This window comes from Trichomycterus rosablanca, chromosome 19, assembly GCF_030014385.1.
Source record: "Trichomycterus rosablanca isolate fTriRos1 chromosome 19, fTriRos1.hap1, whole genome shotgun sequence".
Taxonomy (NCBI): domain Eukaryota; kingdom Metazoa; phylum Chordata; class Actinopteri; order Siluriformes; family Trichomycteridae; genus Trichomycterus; species Trichomycterus rosablanca.
Window position 1 is genome coordinate 14,981,587 of NC_086006.1, and position 18,997 is coordinate 15,000,583.

Here is an 18,997-nt window from a genome sequence, read left to right on the forward strand (position 1 = left end):
CGGTAAGTGGAGCTGATAAAATGAACAGTGAGTAAAGAAACAAGGAGGTGGTTTTAATGTTCTGGCTGATTGGTGTATGTGTATATGACAAATAAAGGCATTCTATTCTATTTAGATATTAATGCTTAGTTAATACTTAGGCTAGGAGCATACTCAACCAGCACTATTATACACTAATAATCAAAACAGCCATCCAATATGCTGTCAAAACAACTCTGACCCACTGAGGCATGAACTCCACAAGACATATGAATGGGTCCTGTGGTATGTAATACCAGGACATAATCAGCAGGTAACTGAACTCTTTAACTCCTGCATGTTGCAAATAGGATCTTCCTACAATGCCTTTTTGCATACAAGACCAGCCATTTACATGATCTAGAAGGAAAACGTCAGTCATCACACCAGGTACCCCTGTTTCTATGCTTGCATGCCCACTGTTGTATTACATTTGCCTACAACCCCAAATCAGAAAACGTTGAGACTGTATGGAGATAAAAGTGCAGGTTTTCTACAATTTACTTTAACTTTTATTTCATTGCACACAATATGAGCCCAAGATACTTCATGTTTTGTCTGGTTAGTATACATCTATTCCTGCATTTCAGGCCTTAAAAAAGTTGGGATGGGGACAGTTCAGGGCTAGTTATGAGGTAAAAAATGTAATTTCAAACAGGCGATTTGGTGCTGAGTCTTTGAGGAGCAAAGGTGGGCAGAAGATCTCCAGTTTGTCAACAAATGAAAGAAAAATAATTGAAATGTTTAAAAACAATGTACCTCAAAAACATTGGAAAAGATTTCCATATTTCTTCCTCTACAGTGCATAATATCATTAAACAATTCAAGAAATCTGGAGGAATTTCAGTGCCGAAAAGGCAAGGGTGCAAACCTTACAGGCTTATTAGGTTAACCTCATCTACCTTGTTTTGACAATTACTAAATGCAATTCCCATAGGACCCACACTGATCAGATACTATTTGCATATTACCTTATTCGCTATCCCACTGCTACTGAGATTCGAATCTAGAGACTGGCCAGGCGCCTACACACACCCACACACACACCCACATGATTGGCTGTGTCTGGCAAGAGGGATGGTCTAAGGGATTCATCATTACCGCTGCAATTGCTGACACTGCTGGCTGGTTGAAGGCACCTACTCAAAGATGATGAATAATGGAGAGCAGTGCAATACTGCTACTCTGTGTGAACCTCTCTCTAACAGGTGAAAAAAGTGGTTGGCAACTGCTTCATTTGATTTAGATAAACAGATATATAGGTAGATAGTTAAGTAGATAGATAGATAGATAGATAGATAGATAGATAGATAGATAGATAGATAGATAGATAGATAGATGATAGATAGATAGATAGATAGATAGATAGATAGATAGATAGATAGATAGACAGATAGATAGATAGATAGATAGATAGATAGATATACAGATGGATATATAGATAGACAGGTGGACAGACAGATAGATAGGTAGGTAGATAGATAGACATATAGATAGACATATAGACAGATAGATAGATAGATAGATAGATAGATAGATAGATAGATAGATAGATAGATAGATAGATAGATAGATATACAGATGGATATATAGATCGACAGGTGGACAGATAGATAGATAGGTAGGTAGATAGATAGACATAGATAGACATATAGACAGATAGGTAGACAAACATATAGATAGAGAGATAGATAGATAGATAGATAGATAGATAGATAGATAGATAGATAGATAGATAGATAGATAGATAGATAGATAGATAGATAGATAGATAGATGCATAGATAGACTCGATATAGACAGACAGATGATAGCTAAATGCATAGATAGATAGACAGATAGATAGATAGATAGATAGATAGATAGATAGATAGATAGATAGATAGATAGATAGATAGATAGACAGATGCATACGTAGATAGATAGATAGATGGATAGATGGATGGATAGATAAATAAATAGGTAGATAGATAGATAGATAGATAGATAGATAGATAGATAGATAAATAAATAAATAGGTAGATAGATAAATAAATAAATAGGTAGATAGATAGATAGATAGATAGATAGATAGATAGATAGATAGATAGATAGATAGATAGATAGATAGATAGATAGATAAATGCATAGATAGATTCGATAGATAGACAGATAGATGATAGCTAAATGCATAGATAGATAGACAGATGCATACGTAGATAGATAGATAGATGGATAGATGGATGGATAGATAAATAAATAGGTAGATAGATAGATAGATAGATAGATAGATAGATAGATAGATAGATAGATAGATAGATAGATAGATAGATAGATAGATAAATAAATAGGTAGATAGATAGATAGATAGATAGATAGATAGATAGATAGATAGATAGATAGATAGATAGATAGATAGATAGATAAATGCATAGATAGATTCGATAGATAGACAGATAGATGATAGCTAAATGCATAGATAGATAGACAGATGCATACGTAGATAGATAGATAGATGGATAGATGGATAGATAGATAGATAGATAGATAGATAGATAGATAGATAGATAAGTAGGTAGATAGATAGATAGATAGATAGATAGATAGATAGATACATAGGTAGATAGATAGATAGATAGATAGATAGATAGATAGATAGATAGATAGATAGATAGATAGATAGATAGATAGATAGATAGATACATATATACAACCCCTGGCAAAAATTATGGAATCACCACTCTTGGAAGTTGTTCTGTCAATTGTTTAATTTTGTAGAAAAATAATAAATCACAGACATGCCACAAAACTATCATTTTTCAAAATGTCAACCTTCTGGCATTAAGAAACAATAAAAAAAAGAAACAAATATAATAGTTGTGGTCAGTCACAATTGCTTTTTTTAGATCAAGTAGAGGAAAAAAATATGGAATCACTCAAATCTGAGGAAAAAATTATGGAATCACTCTGTAATTTGCAGTTTACAAACAAAACATCTGCAGCAGATTAGATTTGCTAATTATTCTTCAGTTTAAAAAGAGTGCTCACACCTCGGAGAGCTGTTGCACAAAGCAGATTGTCATGAATCATGGTTCCAACACAAGATATGTCAGTTGAAACAAATGAGAGGATTATAAAACTCCTTCAAGAAGATAAATCATTGTGGAATGTCGCAAAAGATGTTGGTTGTTCCCAGTAAGCTGTGTTTAAAATCTGGACCAAGTACAAACAAAATGGGAAGGTTGTAAAAGGGAAGCATACTGGTAGACCAAGTAAGACATCAAAGCATCAAGATAGAAAACAAAGCAATATGTCTTGAAAACAGAAATTGCACAACAAAACAAATGAGAAACAAGTGGCCGGAAAGTGGAGTCAATGTCTGTGACTGAACTGTAAGAAATCACCTAAAAGAAATGGGATTTACATACAGAAAAGCCAAACAAAAGCCACCATTAACACCTAAAAAGAAAAGAACAAGGTTAAAGTAGGCTAAAGAAAAGCAATCGTGGACTGTGGGTGACTGGATAAAAGTGATCTTCAGTGATGAATCGTGAATCTGCATTGGGCAAGGTGATGATGCTGGAACTTTTGTTTGGTGTCTGTCCAATGAAATTTATGAAGATAACTGCCTAAAGAAAACATGTTAATTTCCACAGTTGTTGATGATATGGGCCTGCATGTCGGGTAAAGGCACAGGGGAGATGGTCTTCAATAAATGCCAAAGTCCACATTGAAATTTTGGACGCTTTTCTTATTCCATCAGTTGAAAGGATGTTTGGTGATGATGACTTCATTTTTCAAGATGATAATGCATCTTGCCATAGGGCAAAGGACGTGAAAACTTTCCTTCAAGAAAACATATAATGTCAATGGCATGGCCTGCAAATAGTCCGGATCTCAATAGTCCCCCATCTGGTCAATGACAAGGTTCCAACCTGCAAAGCTGATCTGGCAACAGCAAGAGACAGTTGAAGGCAGATTGATGAAGAATACTGTTTGTCATTAGTTAACTCCATGCCTCATAGAGTTTAAACCATTATAAAAGCCAGAGGTGTAATAATGGTGCAGTGTTTTCTAATGATTCCATAATTTTTTCCTCAGATTTGAGTGATTCCATATTTTTTTCCTCTACTTGATCTAAAAAAAAGCAATTGTGACTGACCACAACTATTATATTTGTTTCTTTTTTTATTGTTTCTTAATGCCAGAGGGTTGACAGTTTGAGAAATGATAGTTTTGTGGCATGTCTGTGATTTCTTTTTTTTCTACAAAATTAAACAATTGAAAGAACATCTTCCAAGAGTGGTGATTCCATAATTTTTGCCAGGGGTTGTAGATACTTTATTTATCTTGAGGGTAATCATTGATTTGTAGCCAAAATATAATTTTTGTAACAAACAATTTGTTAAATATGAGAAAGAATAATCTACATTGAAGACTGTCACATAATTTTGGCCCCCACTTTATTTATACAGGCCTGTTTAGAAATATTAGCCACCCACTAAAAACCGAGTTGGTTGTAAAATACATTCTTTATTCCTTATCCTTTTGATTTCATTCATTTAACATATTAACAAAGATACAGACACTGAGCTGACAATTTACATTAGAAGGCTATTTATTCATTTATTTATTCATTATTCATTAATCATTAATCACTATGAAAAAGACAGTGATTAAATGCAACACTGATGGCAAAAAATGAACTAAATGGCTACATAAATGCTCATTCCCACTATACTGACAATAATGAAGAAGTTTAAAACAACTGCAGAAGTTGAAAATCTGCCTAGAATAAACATATGTTTATACTGGCTGCATGCACAGTGAGGATAATGGTTCAATAGTCAGAAAATCTCCAAGGATCACAGCTGGGGAATTAGAAACATTAGTTAGGCCTTGGGGAAAACGTAGGCCCTAGTTAGGCCTTGTATTCTTGCATATCTATCCTGCATTTTAGCACATTACTAAAATGTTTTAGCTGCTTAATACTGTATTTATCATTTTTGGTAATAACTGCTAGGCTTATGTATTCACTTTTTTGCTGAATACCTTATAGCTTATACGTAGTTTGTTGCATATCTTTGCAGTCATTCAATGTATGAAAGTTCACTAACGTGTACAGTGTCAGTGCCTATGGTAGCCAAAAGGTAGAATAGTACCTCTTTCCCACTGTGAATCATGGTGGCTTTGTTTCTTCCAAAGTCCCTAAATAGTGTGTTCAGATACATGGTTTTATGTTTCAAATACTAGCAGAAAATGAAAATCCAATTGCCTTAGCCAGAAAGCTTGAACTGGGATTGAATCTAACACCATGATAATGATTCAATGCACGCCTCCCAGTCAACACATAATTGGTTTGCTGACCACAGAATCAAGGTTTTGCCATGACCATTCCAGTCATGTGACCTGCACTACATAGAAACCTGTAAAATAAGCTGAAGAGGAGACATGCTGAACCTAAGTATCAAAAAGAACTGATGATATGTCTGCCCAACCATTAGGTCAAGCTTACTTTGAGTATAAATATATGTATTTAAAATGTATTTCATCTTGTTTGGGTCTTGGTTGACGTGTTAAACTTAAAAATATTGTTCGATGGTTTTAAGAAAACAGTCTTTTTAACTTATATAAAAAACTGTGTACACTAGTAAAATTATTAATGGTTTGTTGGTGCAGTCCCAAGAAACTAAGATATTCAAAGATATAATTTTTTTAACAATATTTTCTTGGTGAGACCATTAAAGAGTTAAGACAAATTGCGTCTGATCCTTTGATTCCTTGTCATGTGCTTGCTAGTCTTACTGATTATTATATCTCCAAGAAGATATCCTAGTAAGGGTAGGGTGCACAAAGTAATAGAATGGGGTGCCAAAAATAGGCACATAAATATATGTAAATATTTTTTTTCAATATAGGATAAATAATTTTTACAAATTCATATATAAATACACTGATCAGCCATAACATTAAAACCATATCCTTGTTTTCTACACTTACTGTCTAATTTATTTATTTATTATTCTAATAAATTTATTTATTAAAGTAGGTGGTGGATGATTCTCAGCACTGCAGTGACAATGACATGGTGGTAGTGTGTTAGTGTGTGTTGTGCTGGTATGAATGGATCAGACAGCAGCACTGCTGGAGTTTTTAAATACCATGTACACTCAATGTCCACTCTATTAGACACTCCTACCTAGTTGGTCCACCTTGTAGATGTAAAGTCAGAGACGATCGCTAATCTTTTGCTGCCGTTTGAGTTGGTCATTTTTTAGACCTTCATCAGTGGTCACAGGACGCTGCCCACGGGGCACTGTTGGCTGGATATTTTTTGTTGGTGGACTATTCTCAGTCCAGCAGTGACAGTGAGGTGTCTGAAACTGAAACTCCATCAGTGCTGCTGTGTCTTATCCACTCATACCAGCACAACACACACTAACACACCACCACCATGTCAGTGTCACTGCAGTGCTGAGAATGATCCACCACCCAAATTATACCTGCTCTGTAGTGGTCCTGTGGAGGTCCTGACCATTGAAGAACAGCATGAAAGGGTGCTAACAAAGCATGCAGAGAAACAGATGGACTACAAGGAGGTGGTTTTAATGTTATTGCTGATCTGTGTATATGGAGCAGACAGGTGTATCTAATAAAGTGTTTGGCTGATTTGATGAGTAAATCTATACACCCATCAGTTATGTGGCGTCTGTGTGAAACCCTATTAGACCACAAATCTGTCTAAATAATTGCAATCGAATATTCAAGGGGAGTTTTAAAAATCATATTTTATAGTTCAGAGGTACTGAAAAGCTTTCTAGCATCTCCTGTTTGAAACTAGGAGTTTTTAAGATTTAATTTAACCTAGGATCCATCTTATGTTACTTGTCCCCACCTTTTAACTTTTATTGACACTACACTTCCAGTTAAACAGTTAAAGAGACTAAATTCTGTACAAAGTGAGTAAATGCAAGCCAGCTTGTATAATGTCATATTCTGTTGTTTGGCATGTATGACTGACCAAACCTGGTTTTCTCTGCTTGTACCATACTCGCAATAAGCTGTCAATCAAACATACTTATTAACATATTTGATACCATGCACATTTTTTCGAGCAGCGTTTATTTCCATTTCTATCTTGTTTTCTTTACTTAAACTTAAAAGAATAGTTCAGCTAACAGCCCCGCTTGGTATGATGCAAACATTAATAATATTGTACATCATCTTTTCTGGGATTTCAACGTATGACACTAATCTTAGAGGATTTAATATTGCAATAAGTTATTTTTAAATCAGTCTATGTGAGATTAGTTTGCTATTGGCAATAAATCCAGCTAAAGTTAAATGAGAAAATAGTTTCTTACTCAGTTTATGAATGTTAATGGGATCTGTGAGTGTGCCCTCTCCACTATCACTTAGAGCGCAGATCTGGATGATGTAATCGTCGTCGGCAGGAAGGACAAACTCCACAGAAGTAAGGTTAGTGGTGATTGTGTTGATCTCACTGTGTCTGTTTCTTCTATACGACACCTGGACAGTGGAGCAACAGAACAACAAGTCAGCATCCCGAAAGTGTCAGATCCACAGAATAATTTGGACATACATCTGCTGACATGCAGGTTTCTACTTATTTATGCACAATGCTTTTGAGACAAAGTGAAACGGTACTTATACATTCAACATGTTACTGTAATTTTCAACAGACCTCTTGTACTCAGTTTAGAGGACATTCTGGAACTTACCTGATACCCAGTAACTTCAGACTCCATCTCCATTGTGACTACAGGATCCCAGTGGACAGATAGCTTCGAGCCAATCAGGTTCCATTCGACATTAAGTGGTGGCTGTCCCGGTGCTAATGGAAAGAATACTTATGAGTATTACTTAAAGAATAATCATGAGGCAACTGTAGTAGCTTTGTTTATATAACCTGCAATTAATGGCTTTATCATAAACGTATCACAGTTTATGTTATAATAAGTTGCATTTTAAAGGTCTTGAAGTCTAATACGAGGAATCTTCAAAAAGTTTCTGCACTTTTATATTTTTGTTGAGGAGTAGTAATTGTTCGTGTCTGAGAAACTGAGAGAGAGCTTATAGTCCGGATTTAACTCCACCTGATTTCCACCTTTCTGGACCGCTCAAAGAAGCTTTAAAGGGAAGATGATTTTCGTGTGATGATGATGTGAAAGCAGTGGTGCATCAGTTGCTACATGCTCAACCAAAAACATTTTTTTTGATGATGGCATTAAAAAGTTGATGTATGATGCTGGGAAAAATGCATCGGAAGGTGACCATGTAGAAAAGTGATGTCATTTGGTTTTGAAATTCTTAATAAATAGAGTTTAAAAAAGTGCTGAAACTTTTTGAAGAACCCTTGTTCTACCTAAGAGTAAAACATTGCTCTCATGATAACAGGAGAACTTTTTGCAAAATAATAATAACAGTAAAGTTGTAGTAGTTGCAAACAAAGATTTACAAGACAATCAATACACACTACTAAACTTCACTCTTGATTCTGGGAGTCACTGCTACAGATATTAACTGTTCCATTATGGACACTTAGGGACAGTGTTCGGAATGTTTATACCAAAATATTAAAAATAAGAGCAGTGGTCATAGCCAAAACATTTCACCTTATGAATAATAGACGTGAATTATAAAAAAGGACAAAGATAATAGAAATAATAAAAAGGACATGCCCAGACTGCCATGTCATAGACGGGTCCTAAATATACAGTGGAACCTTGATTTAATGGACCTTCATTTAACGGACAAAATCTGGAAAACCAAAAGACCAGTAGTTCAGTAATTGTCCACTAGTTGGCACATGTCTCTCTGTTTACATTAGTGAGAGGCTTTATTCTGTCGGGAGGCTCCCTTTGTTCTCGCTTTTTTCTCTGTTTTATGCTTAATTTTAAGTTCTAGTGCTTAGTTATGCAGCAGCAACACTGCTCAATTAGCTATCAGCAGTGCTTCAGACTAATAATAGATACTTTTAGTCTGTTAAACCGAGGTTCCACTGTATATGCAAACTTTTTTTTTTTTTTTTAATATAGGTGCAAGACAATATAGTTATATAAATAAATAAATACATAAAATAATAAATTGTCTTTATTTGTCACGAATCCAGCCTCTCTGTGCTCCCGGAGCTCCTAGCCATGTTTGTGGGCCACACCCCTGTTTCCGAGAGCACATGGTTGGGGTGGCCTTGTTTATGGTTTTAAGTTGATGCCCCCCTCAAGATTATTGGATAATTAGCTAATGATGCACAGCTGAACCTCATTATAGAGTAACTGCTCAAGGCATTTAAGGACATTGCTGTGGCTTATTTAGCAGAGGCTGTTTTGCTGTGGTTGGTTAATATTTTAATTAGTCATGGTGTTTGGTTGACTGCGCTTGCTCCAGTTTAGACATCTTGTTTAGTGTTATAGTCTAACTCATGTTTAGTATTAGCATCCATTTAATGTTAGGCTTTAGCATTGTATTAGCTTGTGGGGTTTAGCTTAGCTTAGGGTAGATTAGTCCATGTTTGTTTAGCCATTAGCAATTAGCCACTAGCATTATCAGTTAGAGTAGCAGTTGTCTTGTGTATTGTAATTTTAAATAAATCTCAATCAACAAGTTTTTGCTAAATGTATAGATTTCCTTACAAGTTACTAAAGACTATGTCAAACATGGACAAAAAGGAACAACGAATTACGGTGAAGTGGCACTTTACATGACAGTCAGTACATTTTTAAAAATACATCCTTAATAATAGTAACAGAACTGAATCACACCACTGTGACTGACACAGCCTCCACATAAACTGTGTAAGCTTCACAACACTGTAATTTAAGGCAAGACAAGAAGGCAAGAAGGTAAGAATCATTAATTAAAGGCTAATACTAGTGGTGGGCGGATCGATCCAAATATTGATAGTATTGATACCAACTTTGGTATTGGAATTGGACTGATACAAACATGATGGGATTGATACTTTAGTTTCAGTTTTTTCTCCGCTACATTCAGTACGTTCCTCCCGTTTTATCGAAAAGTAGACGTGTGTGTGTGCAAACACTGCTCTTTAACATGCACACCTTGCTCCTCCCTGCTCTGCTTTGTTTTGTTGTCGTGCCGTCACGTGACTAGGCGGCACTGAGAGAAAATACATGTAGCAGTAAGTGAAAGGTGGATATTTTTTATCAGTAAATTAAGAAAAACTAAAGTAAATGAAAAAGTTTTAAAACATTTGTTCTTCAGTTATAACGTTGTACTGTACTTTGTTTTAAGTCAGAGAAGAAGTGCAGTGAAATGCATAAATTTAGTTTTATTATATTATTGTTTATGAACAAAAACCTTTCCCTTGAAAAAGAATTGACGTTCTTTAATAATTTTGTGTACTTTCTTTATTTTAAAAAAGCCAGAGAAGTGCAAAGAGAGGGAGAAATTATGTTTTCTTATGATATAATTGTTTCTAAATAAAAACCATAGACTTCATTAGAGTTCATTACAGTAACAAAAGTTCTTTTTATTCGCCTAAAACTTTTCTGTAGTGGGTTTTAACATGCACGCGATTAACTAATAAAGAAAATCATTTAGTCGTCAAAGCATACTGATGATACATTTACCTCATAAATCATAACACTGCTCTTCCCTACATAAAAGTAAATAAGCTGCTTTTTATAAGTAAAAAGTATCGATATCGGTATCAATATCAGCAATACTGGCCCTGTATTTACTTGGTATCGGATCGATATGAAATTGTGCAGTATTGCACACCACTAGCAAATACACAAATTCTAAGACACATAAACTAGAACCCATAGCATTAAGAATATTTCAAATCACATAGTAGCAGATTTTTTATACATGATTTATGTTAAACAGAAGCTAGGAGATGTTTACAGCCAACAACGTCTGGTGCTAACAGCTGGGGATTCATAACTGTATCGACATCACTTTGAAAGAACTTATTGTTTTGCATGATTGACGGCCAACAAATTCCAGGATGATAATACCCAGATAAATGGGCCTGATAAAATTATTTACAAGTGCTTACAAATGAAGAATAAAGTCAAATAGCTTTTATGACACCATATACAGAAGAACCTCGATTTAACAGACCTCCATTTAAGACAAATTCTGGAAAACCAAATGTCCGGTCTGACTGTTTAAAATTCCCGCGAGAAGCGTACAGTGTATCACAAAAGTGAGTACACCCCTCACATTTCTGCAAATATTTCATTATATCTTTTCATGGGACAACACTATAGACATGAAACTTGGATATAACTTAGAGTAGTCAGTGTACAGCTTGTATAGCAGTGTATATTTACTGTCTTCTGAAAATAACTCAACACACAGCCATTAATGTCTAAATAGCTGGCAACATAAGTGAGTACACCCCACAGTGAACATGTCCAAATTGTGCCCAAATGTGTCGTTGTCCCTCCCTGGTGTCATGTGTCAAGGTCCCAGGTGTAAATGGGGAGCAGGGCTGTTAAATTTGGTGTTTTGGGTACAATTGTCTCATACTGGCCACTGGATATTCAACATGGCACCTCATGGCAAAGAACTCTCTGAGGATGTGAGAAATAGAATTGTTGCTCTCCACAAAGATGGCCTGGGCTATAAGAAGATTGCTAACACCATGAAACTGAGCTACAGCATGGTGGCCAAGGTCATACAGCGGTTTTCCAGGACAGGTTCCACTCGGAACAGGCTTCGCCAGGGTCGACCAAAGAAGTCGAGTCCACGTGTTCGGCGTCATATCCAGAGGTTGGCTTTAAAAAATAGACACCTGAGTGCTGCCAGCATTGCTGCAGAGGTTGAAGACGTGGGAGGTCAGCCTGTTAGTACTCAGACCATACGCCGCACACTGCATCAACTCGGTCTGCATGGTCGTCATCCCAGAAGGAAGCTGACGCACAAGAAAGCCCGCAAACAGTTTGCTGAAGACAAGCAGTCCAAGAACATGGATTACTGGAATGCCCTGTGGTCTGACGAGACCAAGATAAACTTGTTTGGCTCAGATGGTGTCCAGCATGTGTGGCGGCGCCCTGGTGAGAAGTACCAAGACAACTGTATCTTGCCTACAGTCAAGCATGGTGGTGGTAGCATCATGGTCTTGGGCTGCATGAGTGTTGCTGGCACTGGGGAGCTGCAGTTCATTGAGGGAAACATGAATTCCAACATGTACTGTGACATTCTGAAACAGAGCATGATCACCTCCCTTCGAAAACTGGGCCTCATGGCAGTTTTCCAACAGGATAACGACCCCAAACACAACCTCCAAGATGACAACTGCCTTGCTGAGGAAGCTGAAGGTAAAGGTGATGGACTAAACCCAATTGAGCACCTGTGGCGCATCCTCAAGTGGAAGGTGGAGGAGTTCAAGGTGTCTAACATCCACCAGCTCCGTGATGTCATCATGGAGGAGTGGAAGAGGATTCCAGTAGCAACCTGTGCAGCTCTGGTGAACTCCATGCCCAGGAGGGTTAAGGCAGTGCTGGATAATAATGGTGGTCACACAATATATTGACACTTTGGGCACAATTTGGACATGTTCACTGTGGGGTGTACTCACTTATGTTGCCAGCCATTTAGACATTAATGGCTGTGTGTTGAGTTATTTTCAGAAGACAGTAAATCTACACTGCTATACAAGTTGTACACTGACTACTCTAACTTATATCCAAGTTTTATTTCTATAGTGTTGTCCCATGAAAAGATATAATAAAATATTTGCAGAAATGTGAGGGGTGTACTCACTTTTGTGATACACTGTACCAAGACCAGTAGTTCATTACCCCAAGTCTCTCTGTTTACATAAGTGATAGGCTTTGTTTTGCCAGGTGGCTCGCTTTGTTCTCACCTTTATCTCTGTGTTTTATGCTTATTTTTCAAGTTCTAGAGCTTAGTTATGGCTTCGATAGATGGTAAACTTCACTTTGAAGTGGTAAGTGAAAGAGGGGGCATCTAGGAATTGCTAAAAAGTTAGAACTTATTAAGAAAGTGGAAAGTGGTGTTGCTAAGGCTTGCGTATGTGAGGAATATGATGTAAAGAAACAGACAGTGCCCTCCCCTTTAGTCTGTTAAATCAAGGTTCCTCTGTATTTAAGTCTTTATCTTCACCTGCTTTATTTTTTAAGAACTAATATATCTTTTTGAATAATGGTGCAACATGCCATACCAAACCAACTAATACCTGTATGCTGGAATTTTGAAAAAGTTTCAAGGTCTCTCATGGTAAAGATCAGCTATATACCTATTACCAGTAACCAATATATTTTGTTAACCCTATGTACATACAGAACAAAGACAAATACAAATGCACACATTTCTTAACTTTTTACGTACCAGCCTTTTTGGTGGTGATATTGATGGTAGGTGTTCGTGGTCCGGTCCCTGCTGTGTTGAAGGAGCTCACAGTTAGGAAATATTGAGTGAATCCTTTCAGGCCACTGATATTTACTGTATACTGATTTGCAGACACCCGCACTTTTCCCATGGTCTCTGGTTTAGTGTCATCCTCCCAGTATACCACCTGTGTTCACACAGAACAGCAGAGGACATGCTGTAAAGCCTGCAGAAATTCCATTGCAGTAAAATTCCAAAGCTCTTAGAACATATACTGTTGATGAAAAGCAACATCAATCAATAAAATGAATAAAAAATTAGATTTATGAGTAGAGCCCTACATAATTCACAAGAAAATTTGCTTAATTTCACAGACATTTTTAAAAAATCACAGATCTTACGGATTTTTAAAGAAAACTGCCACATTTCACAGCAGTCATTAAATTACACTCATAAATTGTATGATAGAATAAATGGAAGCTATAATACACAGCACAACCTACCTTAATACTTGACAGTCTCAAATATGACTCAGTTACTTGAGTAGTGTTGTAAGCTGCTGTGCACTTTGAGATCTTGGACATTTTGACTAATTGATAGCCAACTAAACTGCCATAGGATTGCTAGTGTAACAGATTTTTCTGTGGTGTAGTGTGCTGACAATATTTGTGCTGACATGTGGGCAGCATGCCGTATGCATCTTATCACCTACACTGTGACGAGTGCAGTGCAGCTCAGTATTGTGTACGGAGAGACACACCCATCTCTGTGCAGGTGCCATCAATCAGCCAGCAGAGGTCGTAATTGCACCAGTCATGAGACAGAGAGACCCCATCTGGCTGAGTCCCGGCCATTTCTCAACAACAGGCCAATCGTTGTTCATGTGGCCGCTCAGCCTTAGACGGCAGGCAGAGCTGAGATTCGATACGACGTATTCGAGGTCCAAGCTCTGGTTCCAGCGGGTGTTTTTACCGCTGCTCCACCTGAGCGGCCCGCTACCTTAGTTCTTCTAGGTACACTAAAGTCATAAAACTATATCTGTTATGCCGGAACAACTTACTTATATATTAAAAATACATGCAACCTGTAACTTGACACACTTAGCCTTGTTACTTTTAGTATTGTGTTAATACAATAATAATGAATTGTTGATGAAATATAATGTTCTATATATAAAAGCAGAAGCTCAGGCTAGAAAAATACATTTAAAGTACATTATTAAAAAGAGCTGAAATAGGATGCATAAGGAATCATTTATAGTGAGCTGCAGTCAACTGCATGAGCTGCCAAAAGATAAATTTTTTCCCAAATTGATTATTTTAATTTGCATTGAGAGCACAGGTGAAACGTGGGAAATGACAGGTCCTGGTAGTACCTAATGCATCTAAAAGACTCACCTCATACCCCAAAACCCTTTCTGGAGAGCCAGAAAGTGTCTGCCAGCTCACTTCAAATTCGGAGGCGGAAATACTCCGAGCCCACACGCCCTCTGGCATACGGCTGGGTTCTGACATGAGAAAAGAGAACAGAGAAAAGACAGGAAAAAAAAAACCTGAAAAATCGAATCGGTGGTACTGACAGCAATTCTCACAAAACAGAACACCTAGTTCAGAGGCGTAGGACGTTTTTTACTTCAAACAATACATATAACAATAAATAAATAAATAAAGTAAATTTTTTACTTAGCATTCCAACAACTACAAAACAAAAAGCAAAATGAAAACCTTTATTAACAGGTATACATACTGTAGTTCATTACAAAGCTCATTTGCCAAATATAGTTCCTTTTTTCTGAGCACACTAATAGAAAGTTACGGAGCCCCTTAGGGGTCACTAAGGAAAAAAATATATATGAAGAGCGTAATCCGTACCCTCGGTTTAGTAAACTGTACGCACGGTTTAGTAATCCGTACCCACGGTTTAGTAATCCGTACCCTCGGTTTAGTAAACCGTACCCTCAGTTTAGTAAACCGTACGCACAGATTGTCTGCGCTACAAGTTTTACTGTGCGCCCACACCCCGTTTTACGGTAATACAGTTGCGAAGCATTGAAGAGAATAAAGCATCTTTTTACAGCTGGGGTGATGGGATAGCAAACTTATTAAAAAGTCAAATCAAATTCTTATCAAATGCCACCCCACAATCATAAATAACACGAGTACTTAGCTTGTGATTTGAGAGTATTTTACCTTAGGAATTTAGAATAATAGGATTGCAAACTAACGTAAAGTGAAATGTACAGTATAAATGTCTGAGACTCATAAAGTCAGTAAGTAGAAGTAGGAGTATTCTTTAAGAGTCTGATGGGGTGATTTGATAATAATTTGATTTGCATTTTACTTTACGTTGGTTTGCAATCCTATTATTCTAAATTCCTAGGGTAAAATAGTCTCAAAATCACAAGATGAGTACTAGTGTTATTTATTGATTTATTTATTTATTGTTTATTTATTATTATTGATTTGACTTTTTAATAAGTTTGCTATCCCATCACCCCAGATTACTACAGTAAAGATGTCTGAAATGTATTCCATTAATAAAAGAGTTAATGCTCTTAAAGAAAAAAGTGGAGTGCTTTGATAATAATTTGATTTGCTAATTTTAGACCTTTCAAATTGGTCTGTAACAATTCCACTTGTTTTAATGGAATTTTAAAATTTCACATTTGCATAATTTTACCAGTGTATGTCTTTTGTTGCCTCTATATATATATATATACTGTATATATAGTTGCGAAGCATTGAAGAGGATAAAGCATCTTTTTGCAGCTTAATATACTATATATTAGATATAACACACACACACACACACACACACACACACACACACACACACATATGTGTGTGTGTGTGTGTGTGTTATTATATCTAATATATAGTATATTAAGCTGCAAAAAGATGCTTTATCCTCTTCAATGTTTAGGCGCGCAGTAAAACTTGTAGTGCAGTTAGCGTGACTGCGGACGGACTTTAAACTAAAAGTACAGTTTACAAATCCGTGCGTACAGTTTACTAAACTGAGGGTACGGATTACTAAACCGAGGGTACGGATTACTAAACCGAGGGTACGGTTTACTAAACCGAGGGTACGGATTTTGTCTTCAAATATTTTTTTTCCTTAGTGACCCCTAAGGGGCTCTGTAGAAAGTAACAAAATAGGGGCAAAAAGAAAAAAAAAACAATAGCATTACTGGAATTACATCCTGACAAAGTCACCAAAGCGTTAGTTTAGATTCCTACTACAGTGCCAGGCACAATTTTGGCCTATTAAATCTTGGCATGTGTTTTTTTATTTATTAAAAAAAACGTAGGCGCCCAGGTGGACAGTAGGATATTATATACAGTGTATCACAAAAGTGAGTACACCCCTCACATTTCTGCAGATATTTAAGTATATCTTTTCATGGGACAACACTGACAAAATTACACTTTGACACAATGAAAAGTAGTCTGTGTGCAGCTTATATAACAGTGTAAATTTATTCTTCCCTCAAAATAACTCAATATACAGCCATTAATGTCTAAACCACCGGCAACAAAAGTGAGTACACCCCTAAGAGACTACACCCCTAAATGTCCAAATTGAGCACTGCTTGTCATTTTCCCTGCAAAATGTCATGTGATTTGTTAGTGTTACTAGGTCTCAGGTGTGCATAGGGAGCAGGTGTGTTCAATTTAGTAGTACAGCTCTCACACTCTCTCATACTGGTCACTGAAAGTTCCAACATGGCACCTCATGGCAAAGAACTCTCTGAGGATCTTAAAAGACGAATTGTTGCGCTACATGAAGATGGCCAAGGCTACAAGAAGATTGCCAACACCCTGAAACTGAGCTGCAGCACAGTGGCCAAGATCATCCAGCGTTTTAAAAGAGCAGGGTCCACTCAGAACAGACCTCGCGTTGGTCGTCCAAAGAAGCTGAGTGCACGTGCTCAGCGTCACATCCAACTGCTGTCTTTGAAAGATAGGCGCAGGAGTGCTGTCAGCATTGCTGCAGAGATTGAAAAGGTGGGGGGTCAGCCTGTCAGTGCTCAGACCATACGCCGCACACTACATCAAATTGGTCTGCATGGCTGTCACCCCAGAAGGAAGCCTCTTCTGAAGTCTCTACTCAAGAAAGCCCGCAAACAGTTTGCTGAAGACATGTCAACAAAGGACATGGATTACTGGAACCAGGTCCTATGGTCTGATGAGACCAAGATTAATTTGTTTGGTTCAGATGGTCTCAAGCATGTGTGGCGGCAATCAGGTGAGGAGTACAAAGATAAGTGTGTCATGCTTACAGTCAAGCATGGTGGTGGGAATGCCATGGTCTGGGGCTGCATGAGTGCAGCAGGTGTTGGGGAGTTACATTTCATTGAGGGACACATGAACTCCAATATGTACTGTGAAATACTGAGCAGAGTATGATCCCCTCCCTCCGGAAACTGGGTCGCAGGGCAGTGTTCCAGCATGATAATGACCCCAAACACACCTCTAAGACGACCACTGCTTTATTGAAGAGGCTGAGGGTAAAGGTGATGGACTGGCCAAGCATGTCTCCAGACCTAAACCCAATAGAACATCTTTGGGGCATCCTCAAGCGGAAGGTGGAGGAGCGCAAAGTCTCGAATATCCGCCAGCTCCGTGATGTCGTCATGGAGGAGTGGAAAAGCATTCCAGTGGCAACCTGTGAAGCTCTGGTAAACTCCATGCCCAGGACAGTTAAGGCAGTTCTGGGAAATAATGGTGGCCACACAAAATATTGACACTTCAGGAACTTTCACTAAGGGGTGTACTCACTTTTGTTGCCGGTGGTTTAGACATTAATGGCTGTATATTGAGTTATTTTGAGGGAAGAATAAATTTACACTGTTATATAAGCTGCACACAGACTACTTTTCATTGTGTCAAAGTGTAATTTTGTCAGTGTTGTCCCATGAAAAGATATACTTAAATATCTGCAGAAATGTGAGGGGTGTACTCACTTTTGTGATACACTGTATATTATATATCCTTTAGCACACCAGCTCTGAGACTTTAACCTCCCTGGTTCGAATCTCAGCTCTGCTACCGGTCGGGTGGGCGCTCTCTAGCGGGCAGAATTGGCAGTGGCTGCAGTGCCTGCAGCAGACAAAATTAGCCATCAAGTCTGCTGGGTGGGAAAGACCAGTAATAATAATAAGTGGGTGGGGTCTTCAAACGCTGTGCAAGGACCCTGGTTAGCAGCCCGAGGCGCATGTGCTGAAGTGGATGAGACTCATGCGCAAATCCACCGAGGCACGGGCGAAAAAGACGGGGTTGAGTGACTGTGCACATGTCAGAGGGGGTGTGGGGCAGGCAAATATACCCTCCTCAGACACAATTGGGATCCCCAGCAGCAGAAGACTAATTGGCTATGCTAATTAAGGAAAACAAGGAGAGAAAATCCATAAATAATATTTATATGTATATATATGTTTACTAAGTACTTTATCCTAATTAGTATCAGAAACACTCAGTTCAATGCAGGAATTTAACCTGGACCAAGGGGCAATCATTACCACACATACAGTGTAATGAGGTTTTGGAGGTAAATACAAAATAACACAGTCAATGAACAAAAAAACAAAAAAAAAAACATCATTGACATTGTTAAAATAATGACATACAGTGCTACCTTAAAACTCTACGTCAATT

At 37.5% G+C, this 18,997-nt stretch overlaps 1 protein-coding gene across 1 annotated transcript in view; it reads right to left on the minus strand.

Moving 5' to 3' along the window:
- cntn3a.2 (contactin 3a, tandem duplicate 2) overlaps positions 1–18,997 on the minus strand; it is a 183,314-nt gene that overhangs the window by 1,197 nt on the left and 163,120 nt on the right. The window contains exons 19-22 of the mRNA XM_063015224.1: positions 14,738–14,847; positions 13,341–13,527; positions 7,739–7,851; positions 7,361–7,526 (exon numbers count right to left, since the gene is read on the minus strand). Coding sequence (XP_062871294.1) covers positions 7,361–7,526; positions 7,739–7,851; positions 13,341–13,527; positions 14,738–14,847 — 576 coding nt within the window. The remainder of the gene's footprint in view (positions 1–7,360; positions 7,527–7,738; positions 7,852–13,340; positions 13,528–14,737; positions 14,848–18,997) is intronic.